A 16698-nucleotide genomic window follows, 5' to 3' on the forward strand; every position below is an offset into this window, starting at 1 on the left:
TTCCAGGGCTACACAATACACTTTTATATGCTAGTCTGCAAGGCTAAATGATTTCAGAACTTGAAAATGTTTCATATGAATTGGATTCTTTAAGGATTAAGTGTAGTTTGCCTTTGGTTTCTGTAATGCTGTACAGCAGTCACACAGACTAATGTAGAGATGCAATTTATTTCTCTGTTGTAAGGAAGATACAGGCTACATTGCAAATTGCAAAGGCTGCTTCATTAAGCGACAGCTAAAGCTAAGCAAATAATTCACCTTGAATAATTTATGCACTTATTTTTTTATTTTTATTTCAAGAATGTCTGCGAGAAGATAACAGTCTCTCCGACATACCTGTTAACTGAAATTACCCTACAGAATTCCTCACTTGGTTTGCTGTTGCATGCCTGATGTTCATAGCTGTGCTTAGTTGTGATTGGTAAAAAAAAAAACTTACGGCATAGACTGTTCTGGCTGAATGATCAGCAACAATCATGTTTCTTGTACAATGTAGACGTTATTTTTTTTCCTTGTAGTGCATCATTTTATCTGGTGTACTTTTATCAAGAACTTGACAAGTTTAGCTGAACATGAAATTAAAAAAAATCATTGCTATTCTATTCTACAGATAAGAAAACTGAGAGTACAAAGAAGTTAGGGAGGAAATCCTGACCCATCTCCTGCAGCATCCTTCAGTAACGCGGTCATTACATTATGAATGCTGAAGGAGAAGAAAGTCCAACGATTTAGAATAGCGAAAAATTTAGTTGACCACATCATTTCTTATCAGGATAGAGCAACCTTCAACAGAAGGCTTCACAGCCTGGGGGAGGAAGGTACACACATGTGTGGAAGGAAAGGGATTCAGTAGTCCAGAAACTGAAACACAAAAATTGATACGCGTTTATCCAAAATGAAGTCTCACAGAATCACAAACAGATCCCACTTATTTTACTTGCCTCTGATTACAATATTCACAAAGAAAATGATAGACCTCATCAACTTTAGTGCGAGCCAGAGAACTGACTCCAAATTAAAACAAATAAAGGTGTGGAGGGAAGAGGATCAATAGTTACCGTCCCAGGAGAACAGCAATAACAAAATATTTCTATTCATTCAGATACCAAGGGATCAGCCTCATTTATCTGTAGCTATCACGCTGCAGCAGCGGAAATTAGGGGTTCAGGTTTCCTTAACACTGATTTCTCAAGGAATCTAGACCGAGTGTTTTCTAAGTATTATGATAAAACATGGAAGTTACTGGAAAAGACGAGGAGAAAATTTGTATCTTTAAAGGATGTTTTAAAAATCCTATTTCAATGCTTTTTACCTATACTGATTCAATAGAGCAGCAAGATGTTTTGGGGTTTTCTTCTTCTGATGGACACAGGAGGAGGCATTATGGGATAAAGGGTGACACAAACTGAGAGGCTTTAGTTTGTTCTACATTTGTGATGTTAATTCATGAGAGTTCAACATGGCAAAAGGTAGTAAGTTCTTGATGTGCAACTTAGAAAAGCAGAAGTTGCTAGTATCGTATAGCACTGAACAGCACAGGTGATTCCAGAACAAAAGAGAATCAGTTATGCTCCTATTTTTCACCTTTTTAGTTTCTTGTGTGGCACAAAAGATCATCAGCTTGATTCCCCAGGACACTAAATTCACCCTATGCTATATATGCAATCCTTTTGAGAAGTAGAGAAAAACTGAACTCAGCATATTTATTATCCTCCTCATTTTCCAGTAGACATTCCTCTTAGGGGAGTTGGGTGTATGGGTTCAGAAAAAGTAAGATTACCAAGCTGTTTTCCTCTCTTTTTCCAGGCTGCAATGAGTGACAGGTACTGGATTAAGCCACCGCCAGAATTTACCTTATCACAAAAGGGTCTGACAGAATCAAATGATAAGTATCACCTCCTCAACGCTCCAGCCACCCCGTGATTCATCTACATCTATTGGATTATCACACTCTTTTCTCCTAGCTTTGCCTCAGAATGTTGTTCACACCACTATCAGCTTCTTTTTAACGCCTCCAACCTAAAGCTGTCATTCCAAGTTAACACAAATCGGCTCTGAATTTTTATATTACTTTGACTTTAAAAGAGATAAATATTATTTCAACATGAGGTCTTAAATAAAGCTAATTGGAAAATTTTCAGCAAAAGTGGATTATTATCGGGGGGGTGGGAGGAAGGTAGGGAAGCCAGGCACTTTAAAAATAAGTTTTCTGAAGTCCTCAATGGAATTTCTAATGAAAAGAGATGTGGCGAGACAGGGAGAACCCCAAGAAAGCCCGGGACCCCAATGCTCAAGTACAGCTTCCATTGACCAGAAGAAACAGGGTTGAAGCAATCTGGAGATGAGATGATTGCCCTTCCTATTTACCTACGTGGAACAAGAAGGACAAGTCAATGACTCTACGCAATGCTCCTGCATGACATTAAGCAAGTTTTTTTTCCTCTCTCTTTCGATTTTTCCAGACAATAAACATCTAACACCACACAGCTGACAAGTTCATTAAAATATACCTCACCAGGCTGTGGCAAACCTAACCTGACTGAAGCTTTTTAAAGAATGAGTTAAGTGCTTGAGTAGAAGAGGCTATAAAAATGCTCTATGCATCTGTATTTGTGCACAACGCATATTATTAGCTGTGGAACTCACCCAATATAGCAACAACTTCATCATCCTGGATTACTTCCAAAGACCCTGAAACCACAAAGCAAAGGCTGTCGACGCTCTCGCCGGCGTGGTAGATCAGGTCTCCCGGAGCACAGTGCACTGTCTGAAATTCCATGGCAAGCGCTCGAAGGCACCCATCGCTCGCCAACCTAAAGGCTGGGTGCTCCTTGAAAACTTTGCGGTTCAGATGCACGCAGATATCTGCTCTCATGTCCTTAGGGCATATCTGCAAAACCTGAGAAGGAAATTAGGCAATCAATTCCTGTGCATGGCTGTCCTGGTTTTGGTTGGGATAGAGTTAATTTTCTTCCTAGTAGCTGGTATAGTGCTGTGGTTTGGATTTAGCATGAGAATAATGTGATAACACACTGATGTTTTAGTTATGGCTAAGCAGTGTTTATACTAAGTCAAGGACTTTTCAGCTTCCAGTACTCTGCCAGCGAGGAGGTGCACAATAAGCTGGGAGGGAGCATAGCCAGGACAGCTGACCCAAACTGGCCAAAGGGTTATTTCATACCATATGACGTTATGCTCAGTATATAAACTGGGGGGAGTTGGCCAGGGAGCAGCGATCGCTGCTTGGGAACTGGCTGGGCATCAGTCGGTGGGTGGTGAGCGGTTGCATCACTTGGGTTTTTTTCCTGGGTTTTCTTCCTCTCTCTCTCTCGTTGTTCTCCTTTTCCTTACTATTATTATTATTATAATATTTCAATTATTAAACTGTTCTTATCTCAACCCATGAGTTTTCTTACCTTTGCCCTTCAGATTCTCTCCCCCATCCCACCGGGGAGGGTGAGCAAGCAGCTGTGTGGTGCCTAGTTGCCAGCTGAGCTTAAACCACGACAACGTCTTATATGTGCCATGTGATTACCCCTCATTCACTACACAGGGTTTAAGAACTACTTTCCTCCTTCCTATAAAATTTCTAATCTCAGTCCGTACATTTATTTTTGTATTATTTATACACGAGCCACAATACCTGAAAGAAAATAATGTTTTCATCTCAGCAACATGCTCTGCTGGATACTGAATTACCAGGAGAAGGCCTCAGGTTTTTAAGACAACAAAATTAAGAGCACAGCAGTACAGAAAGTGGTGGAGAAAAGCTTCCGGAAGGATTGTTTCTAGTGGGTAGGTCACTCTTTTCATAGGCAGATTCCATGAAAAGCCTGCACAAGTTCTATGTTCCAAGTGAGAGAAATATTGTATAGAGGGGAATTGTAACCTCGTATCCCTTCAGCAAAAAAAAAAAAAAAAAAAAAAAATTTAAAAGTGTCATTAACTTATAATATTGAGATTTGCAGGTATTCAAATTCACCCCTCAGTGGCAGTAACAGTTTTTTCTTCACACGAGAAGGAACTTTAAGGTATGATACTGTGTTGGGCAACTTTTGATCTTCCAAATGCAATGTTCCTCACGGCAATTCATGATGTGTGCTCCTAAGGGTACACAAACTGACGCTTAGCACAGCGGATATCAGTCAGGGCCATTTCTGAAGGTTTTTAATATAATACAGCCAGCCGAGTGGAAAGAATACAGAATTACTACTGCGTGTACAGATTAAAAGTTCCTGGCAAAAACACTGGAAATACATAGCCTGAACAGGGTTCTGGGATGACAAAATCCTTGGAGGATACCCTGTGATGAAGCACATCTCAGGACATACTATTTGAGACAAACATTGAGTAGTATAAGTCTGCCTCTTTTTTTTTCTCAGTAATAACTATTCCATCCAATTAAGCAGCACTCTGGGTGAGCTTCAGAGTTACTCCCACACATTTTCGTGGATGGAAAGAGATGGCTGCTTCAATGCAAACACTCCCGGCAAACATAAAGGTAACACAGGAAGCACTATGGCTATGCCTACACCTCACAACGGGGCTCTGTGCAAGATCTGAGCAGAGAACCAAGCTCGTAACTCTGTGCATGCCACTGGTTCCAGATATTGCACTTGCTACTCCAAAGGCAAATGACTCTACCACCATCATCATAATCTTTGGTCCACCTGCAAGCAGACCTGCTATTATGACTATTAGTTCTGAAAGAGATATATTTCTATAGTGCTTACGTGTAGGGCACTCATGGATGATCTCTCTCTGCCCCACAGCCAGCAGCAGCCGAACCTGCCAGTTCTCAGTTTTCCAGGCTCACAAGAACGGGTTGGGGCAGCAAGACCAGCATTTAACGTGGAACACAGGCAGCAGCCAGAGCTGTCATTGCAATTATCTCATTTACTCTGGCAACAAAACCATTCTGTATCTGTAGATGCTTGCCAAAGTTTGGCACTGGAATTACACACACATACATGTCACGGTTACTTAAATATCACACACAAAAAAGGTTGTTTTAATAGAAATAAGAGTAAGAAAACCTGAATATACAAAAGAATATTTAAAATGAGGCTCTTATCCAAAAAACTCCTTAGTTTCCACTCTAAGAGGAAGTTAACTCTTTCTATTATCCATTTAGAGAAGTTGTCTCCAGATTTCACAAAAATAAAGAGGGATTAAAGACATTTGAGAGTTGCAAACAGCAGAAGACTTTCATTTCTATGGGAAGAAAGAACATATCTTCATGGATTAATTTTAGAATCTTTCAGCAGCTCTTGGTTAAATTTTGTTATACTGGCATTTTCTAGACTTACAGACTTTGCTTTTAGCTGATTATTCACTCCTTGGCATGCCTGCAGTTAACACTGAACTGACAAATTTGTGGCCTACAAAATACTGAGAAGATTGATTCTGTGCTCAGTTCACCTTTAAATATCTGCCTCATCTGTACAAAGCTGCACTGCATTACACAGCAGCACAACTACCACTGTTCTGTCACAGGAGCAACACGTGTTTTATTCACTGCGTGACATCCTAGCAGTTATACACAGGCATCAAACCAACGGAGCTCAGACCTAAGAATTCATGGATTGGCACAGCCATTAGTTGGTCTTAGATCTGCTAGCTTTTGCTATGCAGATGAAAGTTGATTTCTTGGTTTTACAGTCATCACTACTGGCAGTTCAGCCTTGAACACACCAGTTACTGAAATCAACACCGTATTATGCTCTTTGATGCCCTGATAATTGGAGACTTTTTTCCCTGTTTATTAAGATAACTCTCAAAGGCTACAGTGAGTTGTGCTTGGTTTGGTTATCCTGCTGTCTCCAAAGGCATTCTTAAAGCCTTTCTCTCCTTATCAGAGGAAGCCAAGAATGAACTTTGAAGATAAGCTAAAACAAACATGTTTTACATAGCAATTTTTTCCCTGTTGCTTTGTTAAAATGATGAGAGGAGCTTGTACTGGGGGGTGAATGAAAGCACCAGAATTCATTACACTATGTATCCTCAGATGTGGTCTCTCCACCTTCCCCAAATGTACCTACCTCAAACCCATAACCCCGCACAAAGATATTTTGTGAGAAAACAGGCAGAGCAACTTCTAATCAGCACTATCCAGTACTAAAATACAATTTCTTTCTGAAAGCTAGTATGATGGACAGTGCTTCCCGGAGTCATGGTCTGGGATCTAAATGGCAGATATGCTGAAGACCATTTAGGAAAGCAAACAGTACCCTGTGTACCCATAGGTCTCCAGACAGCCCAGTGCAAGACCACATCTGTTCTACTCTTTCATAACGATGCTTTAACAGCCAGACAGAAATGAGACTGTTTGCTCTTTAACTGCATCATCTACAGTTTAGAATACTAAATTAAGCCACCAACCAGAAGGCTGGTGACCGGAGCATTGGTATGATTTCCTGAATGAACCACCCCACAAATCACATCTCCTCACAAGCAGAAGAAAAACAAGTATCTATCTCCATAAAAGCTGGCAACTAATATGAAAGCAGCAAGTAGTTGCTTTTGTACATTTGTTCTGGTGAAGGGCCATTTATTATTTTAAAAGACACAATGGGAATTTATGTGTAAATTCAATGAATTAGGATGATAACATTTGCCTCACATAAGGCAGATTTCAAACAATACATTATTATTACAGTAACAGACTTCCAGCTTTCATTAATATCTTTAACCTGCACACAGGATATTACATTCAAATTCTACCAAGACAAAACAAATTTTACTTTGCATTCAGGCCCACAGAGCTGCAAACAACCTCACACAACAGAAATGTTGCCAAAACATCTCATTTGAAGAAATTCTGAGGTTGTGTTATAACTTGGAACTTTTTATTTAGTTATTTTGTTTACTGAAAAGCAAGCTCTTTCTTTCATTTTTATACTATTTCATGACATATCACCAGCAACACATACATATTTTTACCACTAACATATGTCAGTATGACAGAATAGGTGAAATACTGTATTTGAAAGTTTAAAATTAAGGGAAGCTACTACTTGAAACTATTTAAAGACTATTTGTCGTCTTTACTAAGAAAGTACCTCCTGTTTATTTTAATGAAATACTTTCAGGATGTGACTTGTTTCCTTGCAGTTTAATTTACTTACCTTTTCAGTATCTATTCCTCTGGACATTGACCAGGTGGAAACGATGTAATCCATCACACGTTCACTCAGTCCTTTAGGGACCTGGTAGAGCTTTAGGAAGTCCCGGACACTGTTCAGCATTTCATGATATCTGTTTGTATTAGCATACATTTGCTGAAATATGGTTGTCACATTACCAAAAATGGTTGCATACAGAAGGGCTGTAAAAAAGAAGAAAAACAATAGATATAATGCATAATAAGTTGTGATGATCAGTCCGTGTTCCGCTGTGCTTTAAGACTGGAAATGCCAGGCCCATAGAAGTACATGCAATATCCATGCTTTGTTAGGAAGGCCTGATGAACACAAGCATTTTATAGGTCATCTTCAGCACTACAAATTGAGGATCACCACCTACCTTTGTGCTGGTGAGTCCTGTGACACAACTATTTGTCCATCAAACAATTCAGTAGTATCCAAACCCTTACGAAACCACAAGAGAAGACACAAGAATTTTAAGACAAATAGCTTGACAGCAAATACTTTAAAATTTCGTCTCTGGTTTATAGCGCCTGTGTTGAAATGCCATCAGTGACAGATTTCCAAGCTTTAAGTGCATTACCACAGTAGTAAGCCGAGTCATCATTACCCACCTCAGTGTGACAACAACAATGCATCAAAGCAGAAGATGGAATATGTAATAAACAGCTACCATGGGTCAGTGATTTATAGATGTAAGTTTAATAATACATAAAAACTCATATTATGTTTTATATTCTTCAGGTAGAACAGCAGCAAGGCCTGAGGCAAGAGCTAGAGCCCTCAAACACAGACCAAATGCTGCAGAGCCCTTCTGACTTCATTCAGCATAGTTATGAAGCCAGCTGGTTCATCAAGATGGGTTTAAGAATAAACATGAGAAAGAAAAAAAGGCAGTATTTCCAGGTGTGGAGAGAAGCAGATGAAAACACACAGGACTTGAGAAGATCCTCCTGCCGAAGCCCAAGACAGAACAGCAGGCTGGTGGAAGTCTCAATAGTCATGTTTTGATGGCTTGCTGAGGCTCTTCCAGCCAATCCAGCCCTGAATGAAGGGGAAGGACAGGAAGCCTCAAGGGGAGCTCTCCTATGTTGTGAATCAGGTCAGTGACAAGTGAGAGGCTGGCTGTAGAGGGAGAGGAACAGTCAGATGGCAGATGAGCCGATAACCACCAGTAAGTGCTCTGGCTTGCTGCGGAAGTTCTTCCTCTGTATCATTTCCTGTCCCCCAAAACAGGCACCAAATTGTCAGTGTCTCTTCCACTCGAGATAAAAATAAATAACTGAGAAGTCATATTTATAAAAAAGAAGAGAACATTTTGCCTTATCTAAATACTCCTTTTTGCTGTTTATTTCCTCCCTCACACCCTCTTTAAAAAAAAAAAAAAGTTTTCCTCATCCCATTCATTCCTTTGAGAATGCAGCTATTTTTTCAGGTCAGTGTTATAGGCAGATATCCTGAAGCCAGTTAAGATGCTTTAGGGTTTTATGACCACAAAAATCTTTGATAATGTTCAAGAGAAACTTACGGGACTGTCTTTTTCCTGATCATCAAGAGATGCGATTTAAATTTAGACTTGCTCAAGGCCTTTACACTGCTGATTCTCTACGTAATTCCTTCTTGATGCTGTATGACTTCTTTTCTTTTTATGAGTTCCTGTAGAGACCAGCTCTCCCGTTTTCCAACTACCCCTCTGTACAGAGGGGTATAAAAATATATATAAAAACATGCAAACTCAGTTTAAAAAGAAGTGGAGAGTATGCATAGGGATACAGTGACCAGAAATATATACATTATTTCTCTGTTTAACCTTAACTTGTGCCTGAGCTAAACCATACCAGGAAGTCTGATGCAATGAGTATTGAAGAATGAAGAAATGCTTTAAAAAACAGATTTACTACAAATATTCCTTAAACCATGAGTATTTTGTATTTGAACAGCATTGCCTTTTCCTAACTACGTCCTGTTTTGCTCTCTGTTACGCAGATGCAAACACAATCCTACAATATTGCTACCTTAGGCCCTACTTACGCGGACTTTTACCAGGTTCCCTAAGAGAAACCGAACCCAGGGCCTCCAAAACTGCGAAGTCCCACCGGCAGGACACTGCAGCAGTGCAAAGCATCCACAAACACTATTATTCTGCCAGCCAGTATAACGCTGAAAATAGGTGACAGATTAGGAAGAGGGTCACAAGCAAATTCTTATCTGTAGATTTCTGGGCAACCATACTTGTGCGCATACAACTATCTCTGGCTGTCTGGCCAACAGCGAGACCTGCTGGTTCAGCATCTTGGGACATATAGCTCTATGCCAGCAAAGGTAACACGGCATCCCCACTCTGTCCCATTACTGTCCTACATGAAGCCTAAAGAAAAATCAGAAATTTAGCTCTTCATTTTGATTATTATGAGGCGAGCAGTCCTAGAGCAATTTCCACTGCAAACTGCAGCTACTATGCTCCAGTATGACAATTATCTTGGCAAGAAAAATTATTCCTGCCTACATTAATTTTTTATTTTTTAAAAAATCCCCAAACTTACGATCCTTAATTTATCATTAGCTAACCACTTTATTACTATTAAAGACACATTAAAGCCAAGGATTTCTGCAGCCTAATATTGGGTAGATACATTAGCATATTAAACATTGACCTCTTCTGCATAGAAATAGCTAGCTGTAATGCTTTTCCTCTTTTCAAAGGAATAATGAAATGAACCTACTGCAGTACGCTGCAGCCCCAGAAAGATTTCAGAAACACACACTGTACTACAGGAAGAAAGTTAGGCAATTTATGACAGAGCAAAATCTCCAAATCCTTGTCTCAAGACTGACTGAACACTGACATTAGACCACTGCCTTGTAACACCAACAGCGCAGGTCATATGGCAGCATCTGAAGGTCCCTGGAGCCCTTGGCCAGAGTTGGTAGTCTTGCCTTACAGACTCCGTAGAATCTATCAACTCCTTAGCAGCACGATGTGCAGGGGATCACAGGAATTAAGGAAAAGTATTTTAAGGGGCGTAGGAGGGGAAATGTCCTTGTGTGGGATGGATTCGACTCAAGCAAGGCTACAAGCGCACCCTGCAGAAAGGTCACAAATTAATCTGCCCCAACAGCTTCCTTGAATGCATCAGCTGGATGGAGGCTGTGCAGTAGTTTTTGAGGAACTGTGTCCAGGAATAAGCCTGTAGCAACCATGCCTACACATCAACCAAGGAAAAAAAAAAAATTCTTCAGCAGAACAAGCAATAGCCTGTTCTAACACTGCATACAAAGCTGCAGCAGGTCAAGCAGACAGCAAACACCTCCTCTCCATGAATGTCAAGATCCCTCAGAAAAGACAGAGCCCCCCCCGACATTAATATTCTTTTCTGACAGTAGATAAAGAAAAACACATTGTCCCCAACAATGTGGCTACCCATTTACAATGCAGTCTGTGTCACCCCATTTAAACCAGTGTTTAAATAACGTCAAAGATAAAAGCATAGTAATTTCAATAGCCAATTACCCGCACAAGTGAATCATGAAGGTCAGACACAGGTTGGAAAGGTCACCAAATCATCTGCTACTTTTAATGATGTAACAAGTAAGAATAGAGGAATAAATACAAGTCAGTGTAGGTCTCAGCTACCACAGTAAAAGATCTGGGATCTGATTTTAGAATTATAAGAGGAAGAATTTCTATCTGTAAGAATGAGAGGTTTGCAATTACCCCAATTACAGATGTAAGTGCTGCATGCGGTTCCTGAGATGAATCATCAGATTGATGATGATTTGTTCAAAATGCACTCATCCAAAGCCCTTGCATACCAAAACGTGTGCATAAGAACTACACAGCAACAAGTGAGACCAACATCAACTAGTGAACAACCTCTTACATCTTGCCCCCAAGACTTGCAGTGCTTTCTAAAACTGAACTGCCTTCATTTTCACTTTCTGGAAAGCTGATCCAGAAAGTCTGCCTGTCTGCATGTAAATTCCACTTAACAATTAAAAAACTAAAACAAACCCCTTTTACATACTTAAGGAGTAGCCTGTGCTAACCTAAATACTATTCAGAGAGCAAGCACCTGGATTTACAAATAGTAGATGATTTAAATGTATAATTGCACTTTTGTGGTACTAAAGTTCCTAGTTTACAACAAATTATTGAGTTCATAGATGGCTGAGAGAAATCACAGCCTTGAAAACCTGTTGCACTATATCACTTCTCACTGAAGATGAAACATAACCATAAATTAACCACAAAAATTGCATGCCTCAAAGGCATTTTTCAGATAACATGTTGTGAGGTCACACAAAATTAACATTGATCAGATAAAAAGAAAAGCAGAAATTAATAACTGTATGGATTATAACAATTATATGAGAAAAAACACATTGTTTTTAAATGTGCAATTAGAACAATGCAAAAGCTTATAATTGCTTGAGATTAGGGGTCTTGATTAGTGGTAATTATGCCTACTTATGGGTAGAGAGCATGCAGTTAAAAGAAAAACGCTGAACTGTTAATTACAGTCTGCAAGCAAATACCAAACTGAACAGGTATCTATCGGCAAATTGTTTACAGCACTAGTTCTGATAGAATTGTTATTTGTAGTCTTGCAACTCGAAACCAAAGCATCTAAAGTAAGATTTACCTATCAAGTATCTATAAAACCTTCTAGAATTGTACAGAATTTAAACAGGTTGCCCCATTTTCTATCAAGACAGATGCAGAGCTGCTTAATTTGCTGCTTCTTAGGAAGCTTTGTATATTATAAAGTTTCCTATTTGTAATCTTTTATCTACCTTTTATTTTTTATTATTACAATGTATAGAGAGATCATTTCATTTAGCTAGTAAAGAATAAATGTCAACAACTTAGCCATAATCTAATAGGTCAATTAATATTATGCACTTTATGAATTTTCACAAGATATTTACAAAATATTTTCCCATGGTATAAAACAAATTACAATTGCTACTATCTTCTTAGCACATACATCAATTCCTGAATTTCACAACTTGGGGAAAAAGACATTTTTTTGAAGTGAAAGTAAATTCCCAGAGGAGCTCTCCCCCCTGCTGTCTCAGTGACTGTTAGGTCCGACTCTTCCCACGGCTCTCTGTTCTCCCGGACTGAACTGATACACTGTTCCACCTCCCTCCTCTTTCACTCCACCAGCTTGTAATTTGCACCTCAGCTTAGGTACCCCACAAGCAAGAGCAAGGCAGTAGCCATGGCAAAGATCAAGGAACTGGCACACTACTACCAAATGTGCAAGTCTGAAAATCAATTCAATGGCAAAGAGCAAAGCAGAAAGCCTGAACAGGCCATGAGCATCAAGCTATGTGGCAGAACCACTTGACTTCTAGGATGAAAGATGAGAGACCACAGGCAAATTCTATTAAACTCTTAGTCAAATCCTACTGCAAATCTTCTCACACTCATCATTGCATTCGCTGAAATCGCCCTGCTGATGACAGATGGGACAGAGGAGGACCACACTGGGCTCCAGCTACAATGGAAATGTCTCCCCCGCAGAAGGACAGGCCACCAGTGAGGACACAGTTGATAAGGGCTAAACAACAGAGCATCAGAGACATGACTTTTTTTCCTCTTCCCATCACCAAAAAAACAAGAACTGCAATGAAATGAAAGTCGGAGACATAAACAAGGGAACAGCTGCTCTAAGAAGCCACTTAAGCAACTACCAAGGACTGGAGTAGTAGAAACATCTGTGCACCTTAAAATAGGCTGTCTGCAGTGCGGAAGGGCAGCCAGGGAAGAGTTAACAGCAGCTATGGAACAAACATCACAAACAGCTCCCACTGCTTCTCTCCTCACACCCTTTCCTAACTCTACAAAATAAAAGCAGACTGCTACTACAGCAGCACAGACCCACAGGCGAATAACCCCCTGTTATCTCAGGGACTTGAAACCACTTACGTTTTGCCAGTTTAAGGCCTAATATGGAAGAAGAGACGTAAGTGTTGGTAAAACACCAAACCTTCCAAAGATGCTGAACTCCAGCATCCCTAAGGACGCTTCAAAACTGAAGGTTTGTTATTTTTATTTGATCTGGTAGCACCCACACAGCTGGTAGCAGCAATCGCAGGTGTTTTGGCTCACAAGAATTTCACAAGCCTGGGCATCGTGGGCAGCACAAATCTCTAACAGGTTTTGCTTTTGCCTTCAGCATGTTTGGGCTGAGATAAACAGCATGGGAAAACACACAGACCAAAACTGATCAGAGGAGCGATCAGAGCCAAAGTGAATAAAAGCCAATAAAACAAACTTCAGCATCAGCCCTGCAAGAAAGCTCTCCAACACAAACAGCTCTCTCAACTCCCAGTGAAGGGCCAACACCAGTTTGCGCTCCGTGAAAGGCTGCATCTTGGATCCAAGAGCCTGCTTATGAAGAGAGGATGAAGGGCCCCCTGGCAATCCGTACAAGGAAGGGTGGCTGTTACCCCCAGGGCCAAGGCTCCTGCCTCTGTACAGCAACACCTGACTAAATTAACACAATCTCACTAATTAACAGTGCAAAGTCTGGATTTTGGCAAATTAAGAAGTGTCCAAACAAATAAAATGGCAAGAATCCCGACTCACAAAACTCATCATTCATTTGTTTCGACAGCTACAGTTTAGTCTTACATTTACACTGAAAGGCACTAACAGTCGTCCAGAGGGGGATTTAATGACAGCCACCGACTCCATTGCAGCAAATATGCTTGCAGAAAAGCAGATTACTAAAGTAATCAGATGCAAAACAAGTCAGAACCAGCCTGTGAGGACTTGGATGTGTTCTTGGTTGCAAAATTAAGGAATAAGAGTCTGGTTGTACATTGCATTTGTGCTGTAAAGGGAAGCCAACAGAAGCCAACACAAGCATGACACTGAAAGGAATTCAAGAGAGGAGCATCCTGGATACAGGGAGACTTCAAGCTGGTAGGCTTTGAAATCCCTAACCACGAGTTTCTCTCACCTTCAGGAAAACAGGGCTGCATGTTCTTATTCTATAAACAAACAGCACTTGCAGACCCACGAGTTCACCTGACTCTTCTCACTTAAATTATCTGAAGGCATCAATATTTCTGCAAGGCCCTGTACTTCCAGTGACTGGTTAGTCCCAATGGGGTAACATCATTTTACATCCCAAGGTGCATCATAAACCAGATATGAAGATATATGTTCTGCCTTAACTTACAGGTAAATTCTTAAACCTGCCAGATAGCCATGACTAACTGCAAACACAGTAATGCCTAGTAATTAATTAAAATTAGGGCCTTAGCCCTTGATACCAAAAAGACCTTCAAAGAACCATTACAGTTTAATCAATGAGTCCACAGAAAGCTCCTTGCAGAATCAAATTTGATTTCTGTCAAAATACAACAATATGTATGTACAATATGGATAGTAAGAGCAACAGGCAAGAAGATTTGCAAGGGGAAATGTCAGCATGATTACTCAAAGGTAAGACTAGAGAAAAAGGAAGGTAATTCCACAGAAATGGCACTTTCCAGTTACCTCTCCATGTTTTATCCCCCACAAGATAGGCTCATCTCCGATAAGGTCAGACAGAATGGCCAGGAAATATACCGATTTTCACAACTAGTTAAAACAACTACAGTTCCTGTAAAGAACAAGGTATTTATCAGAACATCTTCAGGAGGGTCATAAAGGGTTTTAAATATGGAGCAGGATCTTGATGATGCTCTATGTTTTAAGCTTGTGTACTTCAGTGAATGCTAAGCCTTGCTCTAGACTAAGCCAATTTGATTATCAAGAGGAAACTAACTGTACAAACAGATTACAGCTGCAAAAACCATCTGTATTCCAAACATATGAGGCCAGACTCACCAGTGGGACACTTTTATCAACAAGGGATGACTTCAACTCAATGTATTCACTAGCAGGTTTTACCATGACAAGAATTATTAAAATGGCAACATCTGATTAAATCCTCTGCAATTTGCAAGAAAGGACACCATTTTACTGTTTTGTAGAATTTTATGGACAATAAAATTTAAATTGTCTAGAAAATTGAAATGGATTCCATTTCATTTCGCAGCACTAATGAACAGATCACCATTTAAATGATGACTGAGCCATTTAAGGGCATCATTTTTCTTCTACAATTTATACAGGGTAATGCATGGCCATTTTCAATTACTTGGTTAAAATTAAATCTCCAGATACTGCTTCTAGGTTTTTACTGACTTGCACCAATATGAAGGCTTCTGCTTTGAAAACTGTTTTTTACCTAGCCTCAACTCATCTGAAATGGTTATCCCCAATTAGAAGCAAACTCTCATTTTTTTTAAATCTATTACTGAAATAGAGCTACACGTAAAAAACACAGTTAGGAAAAGATTAAAGAAAGGGGTGAATAAAAAGGAAAAGTTGTTCTCTTTTTGTGTGAAACTGCTTACATGCGTAGTTTTTATGGTCCCTGTGTTTACCCTATTTCCGCTATGATTTGTATGATGTTTTCCACAAAGCCTTGCAGGAGGGAAATCTAGAGAGGCTCAAGGAGATTGTCTTTTATCCAAACTTTCTGGCCCTTTCTCTACAATGCTGTCGCACGTTCTGTTGGGCGTTGTACTGCTGGCTCAGGCCCACTCCTGTTGGCAATTCCTGAGCCTGATTTTGCAATAACCTGCCTGTGGCCTTTGAGAGTTCCCGACTGGGTCTGAATTTTGCACACCAAAGCCATCATCTAGCACTTACGCATTCTGAATTCTGGACTGCACTTCCCCCCATCATTAATGCAACACAAGAGTTTGATGGCTAAAGTCACTTGCTGACAACTGCCCAAGCAGCATTCTCCAGTATGATTTCTTTTGGTCATTGCTCCAGACCTCATTTAATTAAGGTATCTTACATTCAAGTGAGATATTTAGAGTACTCCTTTGTTCCCAATGATAAATGGATTCAGGTAGATTACCTCTACTCCCACCAGAGCACCCATGGGAGAAGTTGGTAGCTGGCTGCATTTCTTGCCGAGTATGTTCAGATCTAAATCCACCAGTAAGACCATGAGGAGGAAGGTCCCAAGGCCTCCCCTGAGGCTGCAGTTATCTCACTTCTCATTAGGTTTAAAACCTCGCCTCAGCTATGCATTTACCGTAGGCTTTAAACACTACTCCACAGGTGTGAGCATTTATGCCTGTGATTAAAGTTAAGGACACAGTTAGGAGAAATACTGAGACAAAGCAGCTCTCTGACCACTAACTTTCATCCACTGACTTACAAAAGCTTTTGCTGTCTATGTAGCAAGTACATCACAGTCTTTTTTTAGGCTTTGTCTTCTCTGAGAAAAGGTAAAATTTTAATGCCTATAAATTATCCCAATATAAAAGCAGAGTGGGATGAAGGTACTACGGTTTCATTGTGAAGTGAACCAGAGGTGGGCGGTAGGATGCTGGCCTCACCCAGCCAGCTGATGTAAAAATTGCACATCCCTTGTCCCACAGATTCCAGAGAGAAGTAATTGCTCTGGATTAGCTGCATTGTCCCCAAACCAAAACCTAGTTAAACAAAACCCTCAGAACAACAGAATTG

General features: G+C 40.1%; 1 protein-coding gene across 3 annotated transcripts in view; it reads right to left on the minus strand.

The window, feature by feature from the left end:
- The window catches only part of KCNH1 (potassium voltage-gated channel subfamily H member 1), a 194631-nt gene that overhangs the window by 96578 nt on the left and 81355 nt on the right, over positions 1–16698 (minus strand). For all 3 annotated transcript variants that reach the window (XR_012774827.1, XM_075496359.1, XM_075496358.1), the window contains exons 8-9: positions 7128–7327; positions 2647–2899 (exon numbers count right to left, since the gene is read on the minus strand). Coding sequence is in view for 2 of the 3 variants with exons in the window: in XM_075496359.1 (XP_075352474.1) it covers positions 2647–2899; positions 7128–7327 (453 nt within the window). In the remaining variant the exon portion in view is untranslated. The remainder of the gene's footprint in view (positions 1–2646; positions 2900–7127; positions 7328–16698) is intronic.

The sequence above is a fragment of the Mycteria americana genome, chromosome 3 (genome assembly GCF_035582795.1).
Source record: "Mycteria americana isolate JAX WOST 10 ecotype Jacksonville Zoo and Gardens chromosome 3, USCA_MyAme_1.0, whole genome shotgun sequence".
Classification (NCBI taxonomy): Eukaryota; Metazoa; Chordata; class Aves; order Ciconiiformes; family Ciconiidae; genus Mycteria; species Mycteria americana.